At 52.1% G+C, this 23,187-nt stretch overlaps 1 protein-coding gene across 1 annotated transcript in view; it reads left to right on the top strand.

Moving 5' to 3' along the window:
* The window catches only part of LOC148142212 (microtubule-actin cross-linking factor 1, isoforms 6/7-like), a 353,137-nt gene that overhangs the window by 203,193 nt on the left and 126,757 nt on the right, over window positions 1–23,187 (top strand). Inside the window, exons 14-15 of the mRNA XM_087976987.1 lie at window positions 17,453–17,622; window positions 20,558–20,717. Coding sequence (XP_087833113.1) covers window positions 17,453–17,622; window positions 20,558–20,717 — 330 coding nt within the window. The remainder of the gene's footprint in view (window positions 1–17,452; window positions 17,623–20,557; window positions 20,718–23,187) is intronic.

Consider the following 23,187-nt stretch of genomic DNA (forward strand, 5'->3'; position numbering starts at 1 on the left):
TGCCCCGTTTACTTTGCGTATGCCCCGTTCACGTTCCGTGTGCCCTGTTCACTCCATGTGCCCCGTTCATTTTCCGTGTGCCCTGTTTTCTCCGTGTGCCCCGTTCACGTCCGTGTGCCCTGTTCATTTTCCGTGTGCCCCATTCACTTTGCGTGTGCCCTGTTCACTTTCCGTGTGCCCCGTTCACTCCGTGTGTCCCATTCACTTTGCGTGTGCCCCGGTCACTTTGCGTGTGCCCCATTCACTTTCCGTGTGCCCTGTTCACTTTCCGTGTGCCCCGTTCACTCCGTGTGCCCTGTTCACTTTCCGTGTGCCCCGTTCAATCCGTGTGCCCCGTTCAATCCGTGTGCCCGGTTCACTTTGCGTGTGAATGGTTCAATCCATGTGCTCCGTTCACTTTCCGTGTGCCCCGTTCACGTTCCGTGTGCCCTGTTCACTTTCCGTGTGCCCCATTCACTTTGCGTGTGCCCCGTTCAGTCCCTGTGTCCTGTTCACTCTGTGTGCCCCGTTCACTTTCCGTGTGCCCGGTTCACTTTGCGAGTGCCCCGTTCAGTCCGTGTATCCTGTTCACTTTGCGTGTGCCCCATTCACTTTGCGTGTGCCCTGTTCATGTTCCGTGTGCCTCATTCACTTTGCGTGTGCCCCGTTCACTTTCCGTGTTTCCTGTTCACTTTCCGTGTGCTCTGTTCACTTTCCGTGTGCCTGGTTCACTTTCCGTGTGCCCCGTTCGCTTTCCGTGTGCCCCGTTCGCTTTCCGTGTGCCCCGTTCGCTTTCTGTGTGCCCTGTTCACTCCATGTGCCCCGTTCACTTTCCGTGTGCCCCGTTCACGTTCCGTGTGCCCTGTTCACTTTCCGTGTGCCCCGTTCACTTTCCGTGTGCCCTGTTCACTTTCCGTGTGCCCTGTTCACTTTCCATGTGCCCTGTTCACTCCGTGTGCCCTGTTCATGTTCCGTGTGCCTCATTCACTTTCCGTGTGCCCCGTTCACTTTGCGTGTGCCCCGTTCACCTTCCGTGTTTCCTGTTCACTTTGCGTGTGCCCCGTTCACATTCCATGTGCCCATGTTCACTCCGTGTGCCCTGTTCACACCGTGTGCCCCGTTTATTTTCCGTGTGCCCCATTCACTCCGTGTGCCCCGTTCACTTTCCGTGTGCCCCGTTCACGTTCCGTGTGCCCTGTTCACTTTCCGTGTGCCCCGTTCACTTTCCGTGTGCCCTGTTCACTTTCCGTGTGCCCTGTTCACTTTCCATGTGCCCTGTTCACTCCGTGTGCCCTGTTCACTCCGTGTGCCCCGTTCAATCCGTGTGCCCCGTTCTCTCTGTGTGCCCCGTTCACTCCGTGTGCCCCGTTCACTTTGCGTGTGCCCCATTCACTCCGTGTGCCCCATTCACTTTCCGTGTTTCCTGTTCACTTTCCGTGAGCCCCATTCACTTTCCGTGTGCCCCGTTTACTTTCCGTGTGCCCCGTTCACTTTGCGTGTGCCCCGTTCACCTTCCGTGTTTCCTGTTCACTTTGCGTGTGCCCCGTTCACATTCCATGTGCCCATGTTCACTCCGTGTGCCCTGTTCACACCGTGTGCCCCGTTTATTTTCCGTGTGCCCCATTCACTCCGTGTGCCCCGTTCACTTTCCGTGTGCCCCATTCACGTTCCATGTGCCCCATTCACTTTCCGTGTGTCCCGTTCACTCCGTGTGCCCCATTCACTTTGTGTGTGCCCCGTTCACTTTGCGTGTTCCCCGTTCACTATCCATGTGCCCTTTCTCTTTCTGTGTGCCACGTTCACTCCTTGTGCCCCGTTTACGTTCCGTGTGCCCTGTTCACTTTCCGTGCGCCCTGTTCACTCTCCGTGTGCCCCGTTCACTCTCCGTGTGCCCCGTTCACTCTGTGTGCCTGGTTCACTTTGCGTGTGCCTCATTCACATTGCGTGTGCCCCGTTCACTTTCCGTGTGACCTGTTCACTCCGTGTTCCTCATTCACTTTCCGTGTGCCCCGTTCACTCTCCGTGTGGCCCGTTCACTCCGTGTGCCCCATTCACTTTTGTGTGTGCCCGGTTCACTTTGCGTGTGCCACGTTCACTCCGTGTGCCCCGTTCACTCCGTGTGCCCCGTTAACTCTGTGTGCCTGGTTCACTTTGCGTGTGCCCCATTCAGTCCGTGTGTCCTATTCACTTTGCGTGCGCCCCATTCACTTTGCGTGTGCCCCGTTCACTTTCCGTGTGCCTGGTTCACTTTCCGTGTGCCCTGTTCACTCCGTGTTCCTCATTCACTTTCCGTGTGCCCCGTTCACTTTCCGTGTGCCCTGTTCACTCTCCGTGTGGCCCGTTCACTCCGTGTGCCCCATTCACTTTGTGTGTGCCCCGTTCACTTTGCGTGTGCCCCATTCACTATCCATGTGCCCTTTCTCTTTCTGTGTGCCACGTTCACTCCGTGTGCCCTGTTTACATTCCGTGTGCCGTGTTCACTTTCCGTGCGCCCTGTTCACTCCGTGTGCCTCGTTCACTTTACGTGAGCCCCGTTCACTTTCTGTGTGCCCCGTTCACTTTCCATGTGCCCTGTTCACTCCGTGTGCCCCGTTCACTCCGTGTGCCCCGTTCACTTTCTGTGTGCCTCGTTCACTTTCTGTGTGCCCTGTTCACTTTCCGTGTGCCCCGTTCACTTTCCATGTGCCCTGTTCACTCCGTGTGCCCCGTTCACTCCGTGTGCCCCGTTCACTTTGCGTGTGCCCTATTCACTCCGTGTGCCCTGTTCATTTTGCGTGTGCCCTGTTCACTCCGTGTGCCCTGTTCATTTTCCGTGTGCCCCATTCACTTTGCGTGTGCCCTTTTTACTTCCCGTGTGCCCCGTTCACTTTGCGTGTGCCCCGTTCACTTTGCGTGTGCCCCGTTCACTCCGTGTGCCCCATTCACTTTCCGTGTTTCCTGTTCACTTTCCGTGAGCCCCATTCACTTTCCGTGTGCTCCGTTTACTTTCCATGTGCCCCGTTCACTTTGCGTGTGCCCCGTTCACTTTCCGTGTTTCCTGTTCACTTTGCGTGTGCCCCGTTCACATTCCATGTGCCCATGTTCACTCCGTGTGCCCTGTTCACACCGTGTGCCCCATTTACTTTCCGTGTGCCCCGTTCACTTTCCATGTGCCCCATTCACTTTCCGTGTGCCCCATTCACTCCGTGTGCCCCGTTCACTCCGTGTGCCCCGTTCAATCCGTGTGCCCCGTTCTCTCTGTGTGCCCCGTTCACTCCGTGTGCCCCGTTCAAGTTGCGTGTGCCCTGTTCACTCCGTGTGCCCTGTTCATTTTCCGTGTGCCCTGTTCACTCCTTGTGCCCTGTTCATTTTCCGTGTGCCCCAATCACTTTGCGTGTTCCCTGTTTACTTCCCGTGTGCCCCGTTCACTTTGTGTGTGCCCCGTTCACTTTGCGTGTGCCCCGTTCACTCCATGTGCCCCATTCACTTTCCGTGTTTCCTGTTCACTTTCCGTGAGCCCCATTCACTTTCCGTGTGCCTGGTTTACTTTCCGTGTGCCCCGTTTACTTTCCGTGTGCACCGTTCACTTTGCGTGTGCCCCGTTCACTTTCCGTGTTTCCTGTTCACTTTGCGTGTGCCCCGTTCACATTCCATGTGCCCATGTTCACTCCGTGTGCCCTGTTCACACCGTGTGCCCCGTTTACTTTCCGTGTGCCCCATTCACTTTCCATGTGCCCTGTTCACTCCATGTGTCCCGTTCATTTTCCGTGTGCCCCATTCACGTTCCATGTGCCCTGTTCACTCCGTGTGCCCCGTTCATTTTCCGTGTGCCCCATTCACTCCGTGTGCCCTGTTCACTCCGTGTGCCCCGTTCACTCTGTGTGCCCTGTTCACTTTGCGTGTGCCCCGTTTACTTTCCGTGTGCCCTGTTCACTTTCCGTGTGCCCCATTCATTTTCCGTGTGCCCCGTTCACTCTGTGTGCCCCATTCACTCCATGTGCCCCATTCACTTTGCGTGTGCCCCGTTCACTTTCCGTGTGCCCAAGTTCACTTTCCTTGTGCCCCGTTCACTTTGCGTGTGCCCTGTTCACTCCGTGTGCCCCGTTCACTCCATGTGCCCCGTTCACTCTGTGTGCCTGGTTCACTTTGCGTGTGCCCCGTTCACTTTCCGTGTGCCCCGTTCACTCTGTGTGCCTGGTTCACTTTCCGTGTGCCCCATTCACTTTCCGTGTGCCCTGTTCACTCTCTGTGTGCCCCGTTCACTTTGCGTGTGCCCCATTCACTATCCATGTGCCCTTTCTCTTTCTGTGTGCCACGTTCACTCCGTGTGCCCTGTTCACTCCGTGTGCCCCGTTCACTCCGTGTGCCCTGTTCATTTTCCGTGTGCCCCATTCACTTTGCGTGTGCCCTGTTTACTTCCCGTGTGCCCCGTTCACTTTGAGTGCGCCCCGTTCTCTTTGCGTGTGCCCCGTTCACTCCGTGTTTCCTGTTCACTTTCCGTGTGCCCCGTTTACTTTGCGTGTGTCCCGTTCACTCCGTGTGCCCCGTTCACTTTGTGTGTGCCCTGTTCACTCCGTGTGCCCTGTTCACTCCGTGTGCCCTGTTCATTTTCCGTGTGCCCCATTCACTTTGCGTGTGCCCCGTTCACTCGGTGTGCCCTGTTCACTCCATGTGCCCCGTTTACTTCCCGTGTGCCCCTTTCACTTTCCGTGTTTCCTGTTCACTTTCCGTGTGCCCCATTCACTTTCCGTGTGCCCTGTTTACTTTCGGTGTGCCCCGTTTACTTTCCATGTGCCCCGTTCACTTTGCGTGTGCCCCGTTCACTTTCCGTGTTTCCTGTTCACTTTGCGTGTGCCCCGTTCACATTCCATGTGCCCATGTTCACTCCGTGTGCCCTGTTCACACCGTGTGCCCCGTTTACTTTCTGTGTGCCCCGTTCACTTTCCATGTGCCCCATTCACTTTCCGTGTGCCCCATTCACTCCGTGTGCCCCGTTCAATCCGTGTGCCCCGTTCAATCCGTGTGCCCCGTTCTCTCTGTGTGCCCCGTTCACTCCGTGTGCCCCGTTCACTTTGCGTGTGCCCTGTTCACTCCATGTGCCCTGTTCATTTTCCGTGTGCCCCATTCACTTTGCTGTGCCCTGTTTACTTCCCGTGTGCCCCGTTCACTTTGCGTGTGCCCCGTTCACTCCGTGTGCCCCATTCACTTTCCGTGTTTCCTGTTCACTTTCCGTGAGCCCCATTCACTTTCCGTGTGCCCCGTTTACTTTCCGTGTGCCCCGTTTACTTTGCGTGTGTCCCGTTCACATTCCATGTGCCCATGTTCACTCCGTGTGCCCTGTTCACTCCGTGTGCCCCGTTCATTTTCCGTGTGCCCCGTTCACTTTCCGAGTGCCCTGTTCACTCTCCGTGTTTCCTGTTCACTTTGCGTGTGCCCCGTTCACATTCCATGTGCCCATGTTCACTCCGTGTGCCCTGTTCACACCGTGTGCCCCGTTTACTTTCCGTGTGCCCCGTTCACTCCGTGTGCCCCGTTCATTTTCCGTGTGCCCCGTTCACTTTCCGTGTTTCCTGTTCACTTTGCGTGTGCCCCGTTCACATTCCATGTGCCCATGTTCACTCCGTGTGCCCTGTTCACACCATGTGCCCCGTTTACTTTCCGTGTGCCCCGTTCACTCTCCGTGTGCCATGTTCACTCCGTGTGCCCCGTTCACTCTGTGTGCCTGGTTCACTTTGTGTGTGCCCCGTTCACTTTGCGTGTGCCCCGTTCACTATCCGTGTACCCTGTTCACTCCGTGTTCCTCATTCACTTTCCATGTGCCCCGTTCACTTTCCGTGTGCCCTGTTCACTCTCCGTGTGCCATGTTCACTCCGTGGGACCCGTTCACTCTGTGTGCCTGGTTCACTTTGTGTGTGCCCCGTTCACTTTGCGTGTGCCCCGTTCACTTTCCGTGTACCCTGTTCACTCCGTGTTCCTCATTCACTTTCCGTGTGCCCCGTTCACTTTCCGTGTGGCCCGTTCACTCCTTGTGCCCCATTCACTTTTTGTGTGCCCCGTTCACTTTGCATGTGCCACGTTCACTCCGTGTGCCCCGTTTACGTTCCGTGTGCCCTGTTCACTTTCTGTGCGCCCTGTTCACTACGTGTGCCCCGTACACTCCGTGTGCCTCGTTCACTTTCCGTGTGCCCCGTTCACTTTCCATGTGCCCTGTTCACTCCGTGTGCCCCGTTCACTCCGTGTGCCCCGTTCACTTTGCGTGTGCTCTGTTCACTCCGTGTGCCCTGTTCATTTTGCGTGTGCCCTGTTCACTCCGTGTGCCCCGTTCACTTTCCGTGTGCCCTGTTCACTCCGTGTGCCTCGTTCACTTTCCGCGTGCCCCGTTCACTTTGCGTGTGCCCTGTTCACTTTCCGTGTGCCCCGTTCACTTTCCATGTGCCCTGTTCACTCCGTGTGCCCCGTTCACTCCGTGTGCCCCGTTCACTCCGTGTGCCCCGTTCACTTTGCGTGTGCCCTGTTCACTCCGTGTGCCCTGTTCATTTTGCGTGTGCCCTGTTCACTCCGTGTGCCCTGTTCATTTTCCGTGTGCCCCATTCACTTTGCGTGTGCCCTGTTTACTTTCCGTGTGCACCGTTCACTTTGCGTGTGCCCCGTTCACATTCCATGTGCCCATGTTCACTCCGTGTGCCCTGTTCACACCGTGTGCCCCGTTTACTTTCCGTGTGCCCCGTTCACTCCGTGTCCCCCGTTCACTCTGTGTGCCTGGTTCACTTTGCGTATGCCCCGTTCACTATCCATGTGCCCTTTCTCTTTCTGTGTGCCACGTTCACTCCGTGTGCCCCGTTTACGATCCGTGTGCCCTGTTCACTTTCCGTGTGCCCCGTTCACTTTCCGTGTGCCCCGTTCACTTTCCGTGTTCCCCGTTCCCTCTGTGTGCCCCGTTCCCTCTGTGTGCCCCGTTCACTTTCCGTGTGCCTTGTTCAATCCGTGTGCCCCGTTCTCTCTGTGTGTCCGGTTCACTTTGCGTGTGAACGGTTCAATCCATGTGTTTAGTTCACTCTCCGTGTACCCCGTTCAATTTCCGTGTCATCCGTTCACTTTCCGTGTGCCCTGTTCACTTTCTGTGTGCCCTGTTCACTCCATGTGCCCCGTTTACTTTGCGTGTGCCTGTTTTAAAAAATTCTCAAGGTCAAGGACCAGGCTCGCAGGAAAGTCGTCTGACACAGAACAAACAGCCAAGAGGCGAGTCTGCTAGAATATAAGTGTTTTATTCCCCGCAGCGTCGCCACAACCAGGTCTCGTACTTACAACGGGTCTGGTTTATACTCACTCTACATGTTACCGGAACTGGGAGCCGTCAGTTCTCGTAGAGCGGTTGCCAACAACCCACGCTCGGCGGTTAAACGCAACCCCGGAGCAGACTCACCGAACTGGAGACTTTTCCAGCTGATATACTCTTTTCCAGATATAAACATTCATGTGAACAGCAGAGCAAGGCTAAAAAACACATTCCATTCTGGTTACATACAGATAAGAAGATTCACACGGGGAGGTGTGTAATAAGATTCACACGGGATTAAGCAACACCTCCATTCCGGTTAGACATGTATTGGGACATAATTTTACACCACAGTGCCCTGTTCACTTTGCGTATGCCCCGTTCACGTTCCGTGTGCCCTGTTCACTCCATGTGCCCCGTTCATTTTCCGTGTGCCCTGTTTTCTCCGTGTGCCCCGTTCACTTTCTGTGTGCCCTGTTCGCTCCATGTGCCCCGTTCATTTTCCGTGTGCCCCATTCACTTTGTGTGTGCCCTGTTCACTTTCCGTGTGCCCCGTTCACTCCGTGTGCCCCGTTCACTTTGCGTGTGCCCCGGTCACTTTGCGTGTGCCCCGTTCACTTTCCGTGTGCCCTGTTCACTTTCCGTGTGCCCCGTTCACTTTCCGTGTGCCCCGTTCACTCCATGTGCCCTGTTCACTTTCCGTGTGCCCCGTTCAATCCGTGTGCCCCGTTCTCTCTGTGTGCCCGGTTCACTTTGCGTGTGAATGGTTCAATCCATGTGCTCCGTTCACTTTCCGTGTGCCCCGTTCACGTTCTGTGTGCCCTGTTCACTTTCCGTGTGCCCCATTCACTTTGCGTTTGCCCTGTTCACTTTCCGTGTGCCCCGTTCACTTTCCGTGTGCCCAGTTCACTTTGCGTGTGCCCCGTTCAGTCCCTGTGTCCTGTTCACTCTGTGTGCCCCGTTCACTTTCCGTGTGCCCGGTTCACTTTGCGAGTGCCCCGTTCAGTCCGTGTATCCTGTTCACTTTGCGTGTGCCCCATTCACTTTGCGTGTGCCCTGTTCATGTTCCGTGTGCCTCATTCACTTTGCGTGTGCCCCGTTCACTTTCCGTGTTTCCTGTTCACTTTCCGTGTGCTCTGTTCACTTTCCGTGTGCCTGGTTCACTTTCCGTGTGCCCCGTTCACTTTCCATGTGCCCCGTTCGCTTTCCGTGTGCCCCGTTCACTTTCTGTGTGCCCCGTTCACTTTCCGTGTGCCCGGTTCACTTTGCGAGTGCCCCGTTCAGTCCGTGTATCCTGTTCACTTTGCGTGTGCCCCATTCACTTTGCGTGTGCCCTGATCATGTTCCGTGTGCCTCATTCACTTTGCGTGTGCCCCGTTCACTTTCCGTGTTTCCTGTTCACTTTCCGTGTGCTCTGTTCACTTTCCGTGTGCCCTGTTCACTTTCCGTGTGCCCCATTCACTTTGTGTGTGCCCCGGTCACTTTCCATGTGCCCTGTTCACTCCGTGTGCCCCGTTCACTTTGCCTGTGCCCCGTTCACTTTCCGTGTGCCCCGTTCACTTTCCATGTGCCCCGTTTACTCCGTGTGCCCTGTTCACTTTCCGTGTGCCGCATTCTCTCTGTGTGCCCCGTTCACTTTCCGTGTGCCCTGTTCACTTTTCATGTGCCCCGTTCAATCCGTGTGCCCCGTTCTCTCTGTGTGCCCGGTTCACTTTGCGTGTGAATGGTTCAATCCATGTGCTCCGTTCACTTTCCGTGTGCCCCGTTCACGTTCCGTGTGCCCTGTTCACTTTCCGTGTGCCCCGTTCACTTTCCGTGTGCCCGGTTCACTTTGCGAGTGCCCCGTTCAGTCCGTGTATCCTGTTCACTTTGCGTGTGCCCCATTCACTTTGCGTGTGCCCTGATCATGTTCCGTGTGCCTCATTCACTTTGCGTGTGCCCCGTTCACTTTCCGTGTGCTCTGTTCACTTTCCGTGTGCTCTGTTCACTTTCCGTGTGCCTGGTTCACTTTCCGTGTGCCCCGTTCACTTTCTGTGTGCCCTGTTCACTCCATGTGCCCCGTTCACTTTCCGTTTGCCCCGTTCACGTTCCGTGTGCCCCGTTCACTTTCCGTGTGCCCCATTCACTTTGCGTTTGCCCTGTTCACTTTCCGTGTGCCCCGTTCACTTTCCGTGTGCCCGGTTCACTTTGCGTGTGCCCCGTTCAGTCCCTGTGTCCTGTTCACTTTCCATGTGCCCCGTTCACTTTCCGTGTGCCCCGTTCACTTTCTGTGTGCCCTGTTCACTCCGTGTGCCCCGTTCACTTTCCGTGTGCCACGTTTACTTTCTATGTGCCCCGTTCACTCCATGTGCCGAGTTCACTTTCCGTGTGCCCTGTTCACTTTCCGTGTGTCCCGTTCACTTTCCGTGTGCCCCGTTCAATCCGTGTGCCCCGTTCTCTCTGTGTGCCCGGTTCACTTTGCGTGTGAACGGTTCAATCCATGTGCTCCGTTCACTTTCCGTGTGCCCTGTTCACGTTCCGTGTGCCCTGTTCATTTTCCGTGTGCCCCATTCACTTTGTGTGTGCCCCGGTCACTTTCCATGTGCCCTGTTCACTCCGTGTGCCCCGTTCACTTTGCCTGTGCCCCGTTCACTTTCCGTGTGCCCCGTTCACTTTCCATGTGCCCCGTTTACTCCGTGTGCCCTGTTCACTTTCCGTGTGCCGCATTCTCTCTGTGTGCCCCGTTCACTTTGCGTGTGCCCCGTTCACTTTCCGTGTGCCCTGTTCACTTTTCATGTGCCCCGTTCAATCCGTGTGCCCCGTTCTCTCTGTGTGCCCGGTTCACTTTGCGTGTGAATGGTTCAATCCATGTGCTCCGTTCACTTTCCGTGTGCCCCGTTTACGTTCCGTGTGCCCCGTTCACTTTGCGTTTGCTCCGTTCACTTTCCGTGTGCCCCGTTCACTTTCCATGTGCCCCGTTTACTCCGTGTGCCCTGTTCACTTTCCGTGTGCCGCATTCTCTCTGTGTGCCCCGTTCACTTTGCGTGTGCCCCGTTCACTTTCCGTGTGCCCTGTTCATGTTCCGTGTGCCTCATTCACTTTGCATGTGCCCCGTTCACTTTCCGTGTTTCCTGTTCACTTTCCGTGTGCTCTGTTCACTTTCCGTGTGCCTGGTTCACTTTCCGTGTGCCCCGTTCACTTTCCATGTGCCCCGTTCTCTTTCCGTGTGCTCTGTTCACTTTCCGTGTGCCTGGTTCACTTTCCGTGTGCCACGTCCTCTTTCCGTGTGCCCCGTTCACTCTGTGTGCCCCATTTACTTTCCGTGTGCTCTGTTCACTTTCCGTGTGCCCCGTTCACTCCGTGTGCCACGTCCTCTTTCCGTGTGCCCCGTTCACTCCGTGTGCCCCATTCACTTTCCGTGTGCCCTGTTCACTTTCCGTGTGCCCTGTTCACTTTGCGTGTGCCCCATTCACTTTCCGTGTGCCCTGTTCACTTTCTGTGTGCCCTGTTCACTCCGTGTGCCCTGTTCACTTTCCGTGTGCCCTGTTCACTTTCCGTGTGCCCTGTTCACTTTGCGTGTGCCCCATTCACTTTCCGTGTGCCCTGTTCACTTTCCGTGTGCCCCGTTCACTCCGTGTGCCCCATTCACTTTCCGTGTGCCCTGTTCACTCTGTGTGCCCCGGTCACTTTGCGTGTGAACCATTCAATCCATGTGCCCTGTTCACTTTCCGTGTGCCCTGTTCATGTTCCGTGTGCCCTGTTCACTCCGTGTGCCCCGGTCACTTTGCGTGTGCCCCGGTCACTTTGCGTGTGCCCCGTTCACTCCGTGTGCCCCATTCACTCCGTGTGCCCCGTTCACTCCGTGTACCCTATTCACTCCCCATAAACCCATTCACTGTTTCAACATAGAACAATCCAGCGCAGAACTGGCCCTTCGGCCCTCGATGTTGCGCCGACCTGTGAACTATTCTCAGCTCGTCCCCCAACACTATCCCATCATCATCCATGTGCTTATCTAAGGATTGTTTAAATCTCCCTAATGTGGCTGAGTTAACTACATTGGCAGGTAGGGCATTCCACGCCCTTACCCCTCTCTGAGTAAGGAACTTGCCTCTGACATCTGTCAGGCATGGAGGAAGTGGTTGAGTGAGGGAGCTGTGGTTTACTAAAGTTAAATCTCTGTCCATGAGAAGTCATTGGCAAATAGGATCAGGGAAAATAAATGTGAGGTGATGCACTTTGGGAAGAATAACAGGAAGGCAGAGTACTGGGTCGATGGAAAGATTCTTGGTAGTGTGGATGTGCAGAGGGATCTTGGAGTCCATGTACATAGATCCCTGAAAGTTGCCACCCAGGGTGATAGTGCTGTTAAGAAGGCATACTGTGTGTTAGCTTTCATTGGTAGGATTGAGTTCTGGAGTCATGATGTTATGCTGCAACTATACAAAACGTTAGTGCGGCCTCACTTGGAATATTGTGTACAGTTCTGGTCCCCATATTTTGGGAAGGATGTGGAAGCATTGGAAAAGGTGCAGAGGAAATTTACCAGGATGTTGCCTGGTCTGGAGGGAAGATCTTATGAGGAAAGGCTGAGAGACTTGGGTGTGTTCTCATTGGAAAGAAGAAGGCTAAGGGGGGATTTGATAGAGACATACAAGATTTGAGTGGGAGCAGCGGCCGAGTTGAGGTGAACCCGGGAGACTACAGCTAAGGTAAGAGTTTTTTTCAAAATTACTTACCTGTAGCGGGCATCGGTGTTTTGTTTTCTCTCTCCTTCACAGAAAGAGCGGGAGCAGCAGAGGAAGTGACGGCAAGCAGAGGGGCAGCCGGGAAGGAGAACTGTGAGTATAAATACTCACTGTTTCACCACCAACGGTCATTTGAGTGGGAGCAGCGGCCGAGTTGAGGTGAACCCGGGAGACTACAGCTAAGGTAAGAGTTTTTTTCAAAATTACTTACCTGTAGCGGGCATCGGTGTTTTGTTTTCTCTCTCCTTCACAGAAAGAGCGGGAGCAGCAGAGGAAGTGACGGCAAGCAGAGGGGCAGCCGGGAAGGAGAACTGTGAGTATAAATACTCACTGTTTCACCACCAACGGTCATTTGAATGGGAGCAGCGGCCGAGTTGAGGTGAACCCGGGAGACTACAGCTAAGGTAAGAGTTTTTTTCAAAATTACTTACCTGTAGCGGGCATCGGTGTTTTGTTTTCTCTCTCCTTCACAGAAAGAGCGGGAGCAGCAGAGGAAGTGACGGCAAGCAGAGGGGCAGCCGGGAAGGAGAACTGTGAGTATAAATACTCACTGTTTCACCACCAACGGTCATTTGAGTGGGAGCAGCGGCCGAGTTGAGGTGAACCCGGGAGACTACAGCTAAGGTAAGAGTTTTTTTCAAAATTACTTACCTGTAGCGGGCATCGGTGTTTTGTTTTCTCTCTCCTTCACAGAAAGAGCGGGAGCAGCAGAGGAAGTGACGGCAAGCAGAGGGGCAGCCGGGAAGGAGAACTGTGAGTATAAATACTCACTGTTTCACCACCAACGGTCATTTGAGTGGGAGCAGCGGCCGAGTTGAGGTGAACCCGGGAGACTACAGCTAAGGTAAGAGTTTTTTTCAAAATTACTTACCTGTAGCGGGCATCGGTGTTTTGTTTTCTCTCTCCTTCACAGAAAGAGCGGGAGCAGCAGAGGAAGTGACGGCAAGCAGAGGGGCAGCCGAGACCCGGAAGCAGTTAGTGTAAGCTTAGCTGGGTTAGTTTTTTCCCCCTTTAAAAGCGTGAAGGAGAGGAACCCGAGGCACTACACGGGTAGTGCCTCCCACCCGCCCTCCTCCTCTAACCTAATAATAACATCTGTTGTGGCAAGCAGGTAAGTGCTGAATTTTGCTTGTATTATTTAGACAGTTTTTGTTTAAACAGTTAGCTTTAGAGGGATGGCAGTGAAGGCAGTGCAATGTTCCTCCTGCAACATGTATGAGGTGAGGGATGCCATCGACGTCCCTGCCGATTACACTTGCAGGAAGTGCACCCATCTCCAGCTCCTCCAAGACCGTGTTAGGGAACTGGAGCTGGAGTTGGATGAACTTCGGATCATTCGGGAGGCAGAGGGGGTCATAGATCAGAGTTATAGGGAAGTAGTAACTCCAAAGATGGCAGATAGATGGGTTACAGTGAGGGGGACTGGGAGGAAGCAGCCAGTGCAGGGACCTCCTGCGGCCATTCCCCTCAAGAACAAGTATACCGTTTTGGATACTTGTGGGGGGGATGACTTACCAGGGGTAAGTAACGGGGCTCAGGTCTCTGGCACGGAGCCTGTCCCCGTTACTCAGAAGGGAAGGGTGAAGAGCAGAGCAGTAGTAATTGGGGACTCGATAGTTCGTGGCACAGATAGGCGGTTTTGTGGGAACGAGAGAGACTCACGTTTGGTATGTTGCCTCCCAGGTGCAAGGGTACGTGATGTCTCTGATCGTGTTTTCCGGGTCCTGGAGGGGGAGGGGGAGCAACCCGAAGTCGTGGTCCACATTGGCACCAACGACATAGGTAGGAGGAGTGCTGAGGATGTTAGACAGGCTTTCAGGGAGCTAGGTTGGAAGCTTGGAGTTAGAACAAACAGAGTTGTTGTCTCTGGTTTGTTACCCGTGCCACGTGATAGAGATTCGAGGAATAGGGAGAGAGAACAATTAAATGCGTGGCTTCAGGGATGGTGCAGGAGGGAGGGGTTCCAGTTTTTGGATAACTGGGGTTCTTTCTGGGGACGGTGGGACCTCTATAAACAGGATGGTCTACACCTGAACCTGAGGGGAACCAGTATCCTTGGGGGGAGGTTTGCTAGTGCTCTTGGGGGGGGTTTAAACTAACTCGGCAGGGGCATGGGAACCCAGATTGTAGCTTCAGGGTGCAGGGCCTGGAGTGTAGGGAGGTGAGGAACATGGCATCAATTTCCAAGGAGGGTGCCTGTAAACAGGGAAGTGGCTTGAAGTGTGTATACTTCAATGCAAGAAGTATACGAAATAAGGTAGGTGAACTTGCAGCGTTGGTTGGTACCTGGGACTTCGATGTTGTGGCTATTACGGAGACATGGCTAGAACAGGGACAGGATTGGCTGTTGCAGGTTCCGGGATTTAAATGTTTTAGTAGGTTTAGAGGTGGGGGTAAAAGAGGGGGAGGTGTGGCATTGCTTGTCAAAGATAGTATTACAGCGGTGGAAAGGACGATGGATGAGGACTTGCCATCTGAGGTAGTTTGGGCTGAGGTTAGGAATAGGAAAGGCGAGGTCACCCTGTTAGGAGTCTTTTACAGGCCTCCTAATAGTCCTAGAATCATTGAAGAAAGGATTGGGAAGGTGATTCAGGAGATGAGTGACAGTAATAGGGTGGTTGTTATGGGGGACTTTAACTTTCCTGATATTGATTGGGAAAGCTATAGCTCAAGTTCGTTAGATGGGTCAGTGTTTGTTCAATGTGTGCAGGAGAGTTTCCTGACACAATATGTAGACAGGCCAACAAGAGGTGAGGCCATACTGGATTTGGTTCTGGGTAACGAACCAGGCCAGGTGTTAGAATTAGAGGTAGGTGAGCACTTTGGGGATAGTGACCATAATTCGGTGATTTTTACACTCATGATGGAGAGGGATAAGTGTGTACTACAGGGCAAGAATTATAGCTGGGGTAAGGGAAATTATGATGCGGTGAGGCATGACTTAGGATGTGTGGCTTGGAAAAGTAGACTCCAAGGCAAGAGTGTAAATGATATGTGGAACTTGTTCAAGGGGCAACTATTGAGTGTCCTTGATAATTATGTACCGGTCAGGCAGGTAGGAAAGGGTCGTGCGAGGGAGCCGTGGTTTAATAAGGAATTGGAATCCCTTGTTAAATGGAAGAGGGCGGCCTATCTCAAGATGAGACGTGAAGGTTCAATTGGGGCGATTGAGAGTTATAGGGTAGCCAGGAAGGACCTGAAGAGAGAGCTAAAAGCAGCAAGGAGGGGACATGAAAGGTCCTTAGTAGATAGGATTAGGGAAAACCCTAAGGCTTTCTATAGGTATGTTAGGAATAAAAGAATGACTAGGGTAGGAATAGGTCCAGTCAAGGATAGTAGGGGGAAGTTGCGTGTGGAGGCGGAAGAGATTGGGGAGACACTGAATGAATACTTTTCTTCAGTATTCACTCAGGAACAGGGCATTGTTGTCGATGAGAATACTGAGGCACAAATAAGTAGAATGGATGGCTTTGAGGTATGTAGAGAAGAGGTGTTGGAAATCCTGGAAAAGGTGAAAATAGATAAGTCCCCTGGGCCTGATGGCATTTATCCTAGGATTCTCTGGGAAGCAAGGGAGGAGATTGCAGAGCCATTGGCCTTGATTTTTATGTCCTCTTTGTCTACAGGAGTAGTCCCAGAAGACTGGAGGATAGCAAATGTGGTTCCCTTGTTCAAAAAGGGGAGTAGGGATAGCCCTAGTAACTATAGGCCGGTGAGTCTCACTTCTGTTGTGGGCAAAGTCTTAGAGAGAATTGTAAGGGATAGGATTTATGCACATCTAGATAGGAATAATGTGATCAAGGATAGTCAGCATGGTTTTGTGAAGGGCAAGTCGTGCCTCACAAACCTTATTGAATTCTTTGAAAAGGTGACGAAGGAGGTTGATGAGGGGAAAGCGGTAGATGTGGTATATATGGATTTTAGTAAGGCGTTTGATAAGGTTCCCCATGGTAGGCTACTGCAGAAAATACGGAGATATGGCATTGAGGGTGAGTTGGAGGTTTGGATTAGGAATTGGCTGGATGGAAGAAGACAGAGGGTAGTAGTTGATGGCAAAGTTTCTTCATGGAGTGCCGTCACTAGCGGTGTTCCGCAAGGATCTGTTTTGGGACCATTGCTGTTTGTCATTTTTATAAATGACCTGGAAGAGGGGTTAGAAGGTTGGGTGAGCAAGTTTGCGGATGACACGAAAGTCGGAGGAGTTGTTGACAGTGAGGAAGCATGTGGCAGGTTACAGCAGGATATAGAGAAGCTGCAGAGCTGGGCAGAAAGGTGGCAGATGGAATTCAATGTAGCTAAGTGCGAGGTGATTCACTTTGGGAAGAATAACAAAAAGATGGGGTACTGGGCTAATGGTCGGATACTTGGTAGTGTGGATGAGCAGAGGGATCTTGGTGTCCATGTACACAGATCTCTGAAAGTTGCCACCCAGGTAAATAGTGCGGTGAGGAAGGCATATGGCGTACTGGCTTTTATTGGTAGAGGAATTGAGTTCCGGAATCCTGAGGTCATGATGCAGTTGTATAAGACTCTGGTACGGCCGCATCTGGAATATTGTGTGCAGTTTTGGTCGCCATACTATAGGAAGGATGTGGAGGCATTGGAACGGGTGCAGAGGAGGTTTACCAGGATGTTGCCTGGTATGGAAGGAAAATCGTATGAGGAAAGACTGAGGCACTTGGGGCTGTTTTCACTAGAGAAAAGAAGGTTTAGGGGTGACATGATTGAGGTGTACAAGATGATTAGGGGGTTAGATAGGGTCGACAGTATGAACCTTTTCCCGCGTATTGAGTCGGGTATTACAAGGGGGCATAGCTTTAAATTAAGGGGGAGTAGATATAGGACTGATGTTAGGGGTAGGTTCTTCACTCAGCGAGTCGTTAGTTCATGGAATGCCCTGCCAGTAACAGTGGTGGACTCTCCCTCTTTATGGGCATTTAAGAGGGCATTGGATAGGTATATGGAGGATAGTGGGTTAGTGTAGTTTAGGTGGGCTTGGATCGGCGCAACATCGAGGGCCCAAGGGCCTGTACTGCGCTGTATTCTTCTATGTTCTATGTTCTATGTTCTATGATCAGAGGATTAGATAGGGTAGACAGTGAAAGACTTTTTCCTAGGATGATGACATCAGCTTGTACGAGGGGACATAACTACAAATTGAGGGGTGAGAGATTTAAGACAGATGTCAGAGGCAGGTTCTTTACTCAGAGTATTTGGGGGGTGGAACGTACTGCCTGCAACAGTGGTAGACTTGCCAACATTAAGGACATTTAAATGGTCATTGGATAAATATATGGATGAGAATGGAATAGTGTAGGTTAGATAGGCTTCAGATTGTTTTCACAGGTCGGAGCAACATCGAGGGCCGAAGGATCTGTACCACTCTGGAATGTTCTATGTTCACTCCCCATGTGTCCTGTTCACTGTCACAGTGTCCCACAAACATTATTTTAAATGTGAAAATGTAAGAATTGTTGGCTTTTGAATTCAGGAATTAATGAAAGAGCTGCGAGGGAAAAGGGCAGTTTATGAAGTGACATTGAGAATCGGGAAGGCGCTAATGGACAAAGCAGAACATCCAGGCGACCGGGAGGATCTGCAGGAGCAGGTGACAGACCTGAGTGAACACTGGAACAGCCTGAATGGAAAATCTCTGTGCAGGTATTGATTCACATTCAGGGATCTGTGGATAAACACTCCAAGATCCCTCTGAGCTTCCGAGTACCCTGACATTGAATATTCCCTCATCTTCTTTCAAAGTGCATCACTTCACATTTATCAAGCTCAAATTCCATCTGCCACTGATCTATCCACCTGACCAACTGGGTCATACTGTTCTGTAACCAAAGACCTTCCTACTCACTGACATCCACCAGACCAATCTTTCCATCATCAACATTTCATCCACATCATTTATATAAATCACAAACAACAAGGGACCCAGTGGTGGGGACCTCAGTGAACCCTGGAACGCAGCACTGCACACTGTCTGCCATTTGGTCAACGACCCATTTAGTCCACCTTGGTTTCCCGTCTGCCAATCAGTTTCTCTGTTTGAATCCATCCACTTATTTCTTTCGCATTACATAGTACCTGGTTTAGGACTGCATGTTCTCCACTTGGTTCCTCAATGAATTGGTCCAGAAAATCAAGCCATACACAGAAATTTACCAAAGATCCTCAGACAGCACCTTCCAAACCCACGACCACTTCCATCTAGAAGGGCAAGGGCAGCAGATACATGGGAACACCACCCCCTGCAAGTTCCCCTCCCAGCCACTCACTATCCTAACTTGGAAACATATCACCATTCCTTCATTGTCACCAGGTCTGAGAATTCCCTCCTAAAGGCATTGTGGGTCAACTCAAGGAGGTGAACTGCAGCGGGTCAGGAAGGCAGCTCACCCCCACCCTCACAAGGGGCAACTAGGGACGGGTAATAAATACCGGCCCAACCAGTGACACCCACATCTCATGTGCGAATGAGAAAAAAAATCACTTTGGACATTACTGTGGTCATCATTCCCTGAAACCCAGACAAATGGCACTGCATATTCTCCATGAACAGACATTTGTTACACACAAAGAAATGAAGCTATCTTAACATGAAATACAGAGATTTTGAATCGGTCTGCAAAACAGAACTTCAGACTATTCCCCACCATTTTACAGTGATGTGAACCAAAGAATTAATCCCTTATCCTGAGTCTTTAATTTTGGTGTAACCGATTCTTCCTGTATCGTTCCTGAAAACAATGTGGGCGGTACAGTGGCTCAGTGGTTAGCACTGCTGCCTCACAGCACCAGGGACCTGGGTTCGATGCTAGCCTCGGGCGACTCTCTGTGTGGAGTTTGCACATTCTCCCCGTGTCTGCGTGGGTTTCCTCCAGGTGCTCCGGTTTCCTCCCAAAGTCCAAAGATGTGCAGGTTAGGTGAACTGGCCATGCTAAATTGCCCGTAGTGTTCAGAGATGTGCAGGCTGGGTGGGTTACGGTAATAGGGTAGAAGAATGGGTCTGGGTGGGTTACTCTTCGGAGGGTCGATGTGAACTTGTTGGGCCAAATGGCCTGTTTGCACACTGTAGAGATTCGATGATAAAACTATGATGTACTCTTCCATATACATGAGCAAAGCTGAGATCCTTCATTGTCTCAGATTAATAACCTACAGACTGTAAGGCAAACCCTCATGTCCGTCTGAGCTTACTCAGCCCCTTAACTACTTTGAAAAAAAAATCTCTTCTCTCAATGAGACACCATTCTTACTTTTGAGCTCAATCAGATTTCCTCCTGACCCTCTAAAATCACTCAACCTCAAGAATTTCAAACATCTAGATTATTGTAAATGACAAAAAACAGCCAGTGACCCCTCTCCTGTTCGAGGCCACCTCAGGAAAAGCAATTTTCCGCACACCCTCCAGGAGTCCCGCAGTCTCTCAAACAGCGGAATAGGTTCCTGGGCAGTAAATGCTGGCCCAGCCAATGATGCTGGTGTCCCACGTGGCAATAAAATAAACATTACTAACGAGAGGGACTTTCTTGTTTGAACGTCCTGTATCCTTGTTGGAAATACTGTGTCATTTTCTTTTGTGCTGATAATGATTTCAATTCTCTTGGTTCAGGGATAAATGTTGTCTTCAGTGCCCCTCAACAGGCACCACAAGATCTCCAACACTGCCTTACATTGACCCTCCGACAATGCAGCACTCCCTCAGCACTGACCCTGCAACAGTGTAACGCTTGCTCAACACTGACCCTCTGACAGTGCAGCGCTCCCTCTACACTGACCCTCCGACAGTGCCCACTCCCTCAGCACTGACCCTCCGACAGTGCGGTACTCCCTCAGCACTGACCCTCCCATAGTGCAGCGCTCCCTCTGCACTGACCCTCTGACAGTGCCCACTCCGTCTGCACTGACCCTCCCATAGTGCGGCACTCCCTCAGCATTGACCCTCCGACAGTGCCCACTCCGTCTGCACTGACCCTTCCATAGTGCGGCACTCCCTCAGCACTGACCCTCTGACAGTGCAGCGCTCCCTCAGCACTGACCCTCCGATAGTGCGGCACTCCCTCAGCACTGACCCTCCGACAGTGCGGCACTCCATCAGCACTGACCCTCCGACAGTGCGGCGCTCCCTCAGCACGGACCCTCTGACAGTGCAGCGCTCCCTCAGCACTGACCCTCTGACAGTGCAGCGCTCCCTCAGCACTGACCCTCTGACAGTGCAGCGCTCCCTCAGCACTGACCCTCCGACAGTGTGGTGCTCCCTCAGCACTGACCCTCTGACAGTGCAGTGCTCCCTCAGCACTGACCCTCTGACAGTGCGGCACTCCCTCAGCACTGACCCTCCGACAGTGCAGCGCTCCCTCAGCACTGACCCTCCGACAGTGCAGCGCTCCCTCAGCACTGACCCTTCGACAGTGCAGCGCTCCCTCTACACTGACCCTCTGACAGTGCAGCGCTCCCTCAGCACTGACCCTCCGACAGTGTGGTGTTCCCTCAGCACTGACCCTCCAATAGTGCAGCGCTCCCTCAGCACTGACCCTGTAGCTGGTTGTTTCCATTGATTATTGACGGGTATTATCTGGTTTTACAGGCAGTCCATGATTGAAGAAGTTTTATTGTCTTCGGGTAGATTGAGTGAATCTCTGCAGGTGGTGTTGGACTGGTTGTACAGGGCAGAGGTCACACTGAATGAGCAAGCCCGAGTAAGTGGTGACGTCCAATCTGTGAAAACGTTCATTGAGAACCACAAGGTAACTGTTCATGTTCTTATTGTGTATCCATCACTTCATGTATCTGCTGTTTCCATCCTGTCCCTACACACTGTTAGTCAATGGAGCTCACTGTCCAAGCTCAGAGACACTGTGGGCTTGGCAATTCCATGGGGAAGATCCATCACAAATTTAAATCTCCCAAAAACAGCTCTAGGGAATTCCCCCATCCGAGGGTAGGTCCGATCAAGGACAGTAGTGGGAGACTGTGTATTGAGTCGGAAGAGATAGGAGAGGTCTTGAACAAGTACTTCTCTTCAGTATTTACGAACGAGAGGGACCGTATTGTAGAAGAGGAGAGTGTGAAATGGACTGGTAAGCTAGAAGAGATACCTGTTAGGAAGGAAGATGTGTTGGACATTTTGAACAACTTGAGGATAGACAAGTCCCCGGGGCCTGACGGGATATATCCTAGGATTATGTGGGAAGCAAGAGAGGAAATTGCAGTACCGTTGGCAATGATCTTCTCGTCTTCACTGGCAACGGGGGTGGTACCAGGGGACTGGAGAGTAGCGAATGTTGTGCCCCTGTTCAAAAAAGGGAATAGGGATAACCCCGGGAATTACAGGCCTGTTAGTCTTACTTCTGTGGTAGGCAAAGTAATGGAAAGGGTACTGAGGGATAGGATTTATGAGTATCTGGAAAGACACTGCTTGATTAGGGACAGCCAGCACGGATTTGTGAAGGGTAGGTCTTGCCTTACAAGTCTTATTGAATTCTTCGAGGAGGTGACCAAGCATGTGGATGAGGGAAGAGCAGTGGATGTAGTGTACATGGATTTTAGTAAGGCATTTGATAAGGTTCCCCATGGTAGGCTTATGCGGAAAGTCAGGAGGCATGGGATAGAGGGAAATTTGGCCAATTGGATAGAAAACTGGCTAACCGGTCGAAGGCAGAGAGTGGTGGTAGATGGTAAATATTCAGCCTGGAGCCCAGTTACAAGTGGAGTTCCGCAGGGATCAGTTCTGGGTCCTCTGCTGTTTGTAATTTTTATTAATGACTTAGATGAGGGAGTCGAAGGGTGGGTCAGTAAATTTGCAGATGATACGAAGATTAGTGGAGTTGTGGACAGTGAGGAGGGCTGTTGTCGGCTGCAGAGGGACTTAGATATGATGCAGAGCTGGGCTGAGGAGTGGCAGATGGAGTTCAACCCTGCCAAGTGTGAGGTTGTCCATTTTGGAAGAACAAATAAGAATGCGGAATACAGGGTTAATGGTAGGGTTCTTAGTCAGGTGGAGGAACAGAGGGATCTTGGCGTCTATGTACATAGATCTTTGAAGGTTGCCACTCAGGTGGATAGAGTTTGTAAGAAGGCCTATGGAGTATTATCGTTCATTAGCAGAGGGATTGAATTCAAGAGTCGTGAAGTGATGTTGCAGCTGTACAGGACTTTGGTTAGGCCACAGTTGGAGTACTGTGTGCAGTTCTGGTCGCCTCACTTTAGGAAAGATGTGGAAGCTTTGGAGAGGGTGCAGAGAAGATTTACCAGGATGTTGCCTGGAATGGAGAGGAAGTCGTACGAGGATAGGTTGAGAGTTCTCGGCCTTTTCTCGTTGGAACGGCGAAGGATGAGGGGTGACTTGATAGAGGTTTATAAGATGATCAGAGGAATAGATAGAGTAGACAGTCAGAAACTTTTTCCCCGGGTACAACAGAGTGTTACAAGGGGACATAAATTTAAGGTGAAGGGTGGAAGGTATAGGGGAGATGTCAGGGGTGGGTTCTTTACCCAGAGAGTGGTGGGGGCATGGAATGCGCTGCCCGTGGGAGTGGTAGAGTCGGAATCATTGGCGACCTTTAAGCGGCATTTGGATAGGTACATGGATGGGTACTTAATCTAGGTTAAAAGTTCGGCACAACATCGTGGGCCGAAGGGCCTGTTCTGTGCTGTATTGTTCTATGTTCTATGTTCTATGTTCTAATCTCTGACTCCTGCAAACAGTTTCCCTGAACTGGGCTTTTATATATTAGATTACGTAAGGTGTGGAAACAGGCCCTTCGGCCCAATAAGTCCATACCGACCGACCGAAGCGCAACCCACCCATACCCCTACATTTACCCCTTACCTAACACTACGGGCAATTTAGCATGGCCAATTCACCTGACCTGCACATCTTTGTGACTGTGGGAGGAAACCGGAGCACCCGGAGGAAACCCACGCAGACACGGGGAGAACGTGCAAACTCCACACAGTCAGTCGCCTGAGGCGGGAATTGAACCCTGGTCTCTGGTGCTGTGAGGCAGCAGTGCTAACCACTGTGCCACCGTGCCGCCCATATATTCTTAAGAAGGCACTCATTGCCTGAATTTATCATCCAGATACACATCATACCCCCTCCCCCACCCTAAATACCTGACCCCTTTCCCAACTTCTCCTCCCAAACACCCAGCCAATCTCCCACCTCCCTCAACCCCTCCTTCAACTCACCCTCCAACACATTTGCTCCCTCTC

This window comes from Chiloscyllium plagiosum, unplaced genomic scaffold (genome assembly GCF_037043375.1).
Source record: "Chiloscyllium plagiosum isolate Xiang-an unplaced genomic scaffold, Cpla_swu_hap1 HiC_scaffold_30, whole genome shotgun sequence".
NCBI lineage: Eukaryota > Metazoa > Chordata > Chondrichthyes > Orectolobiformes > Hemiscylliidae > Chiloscyllium > Chiloscyllium plagiosum.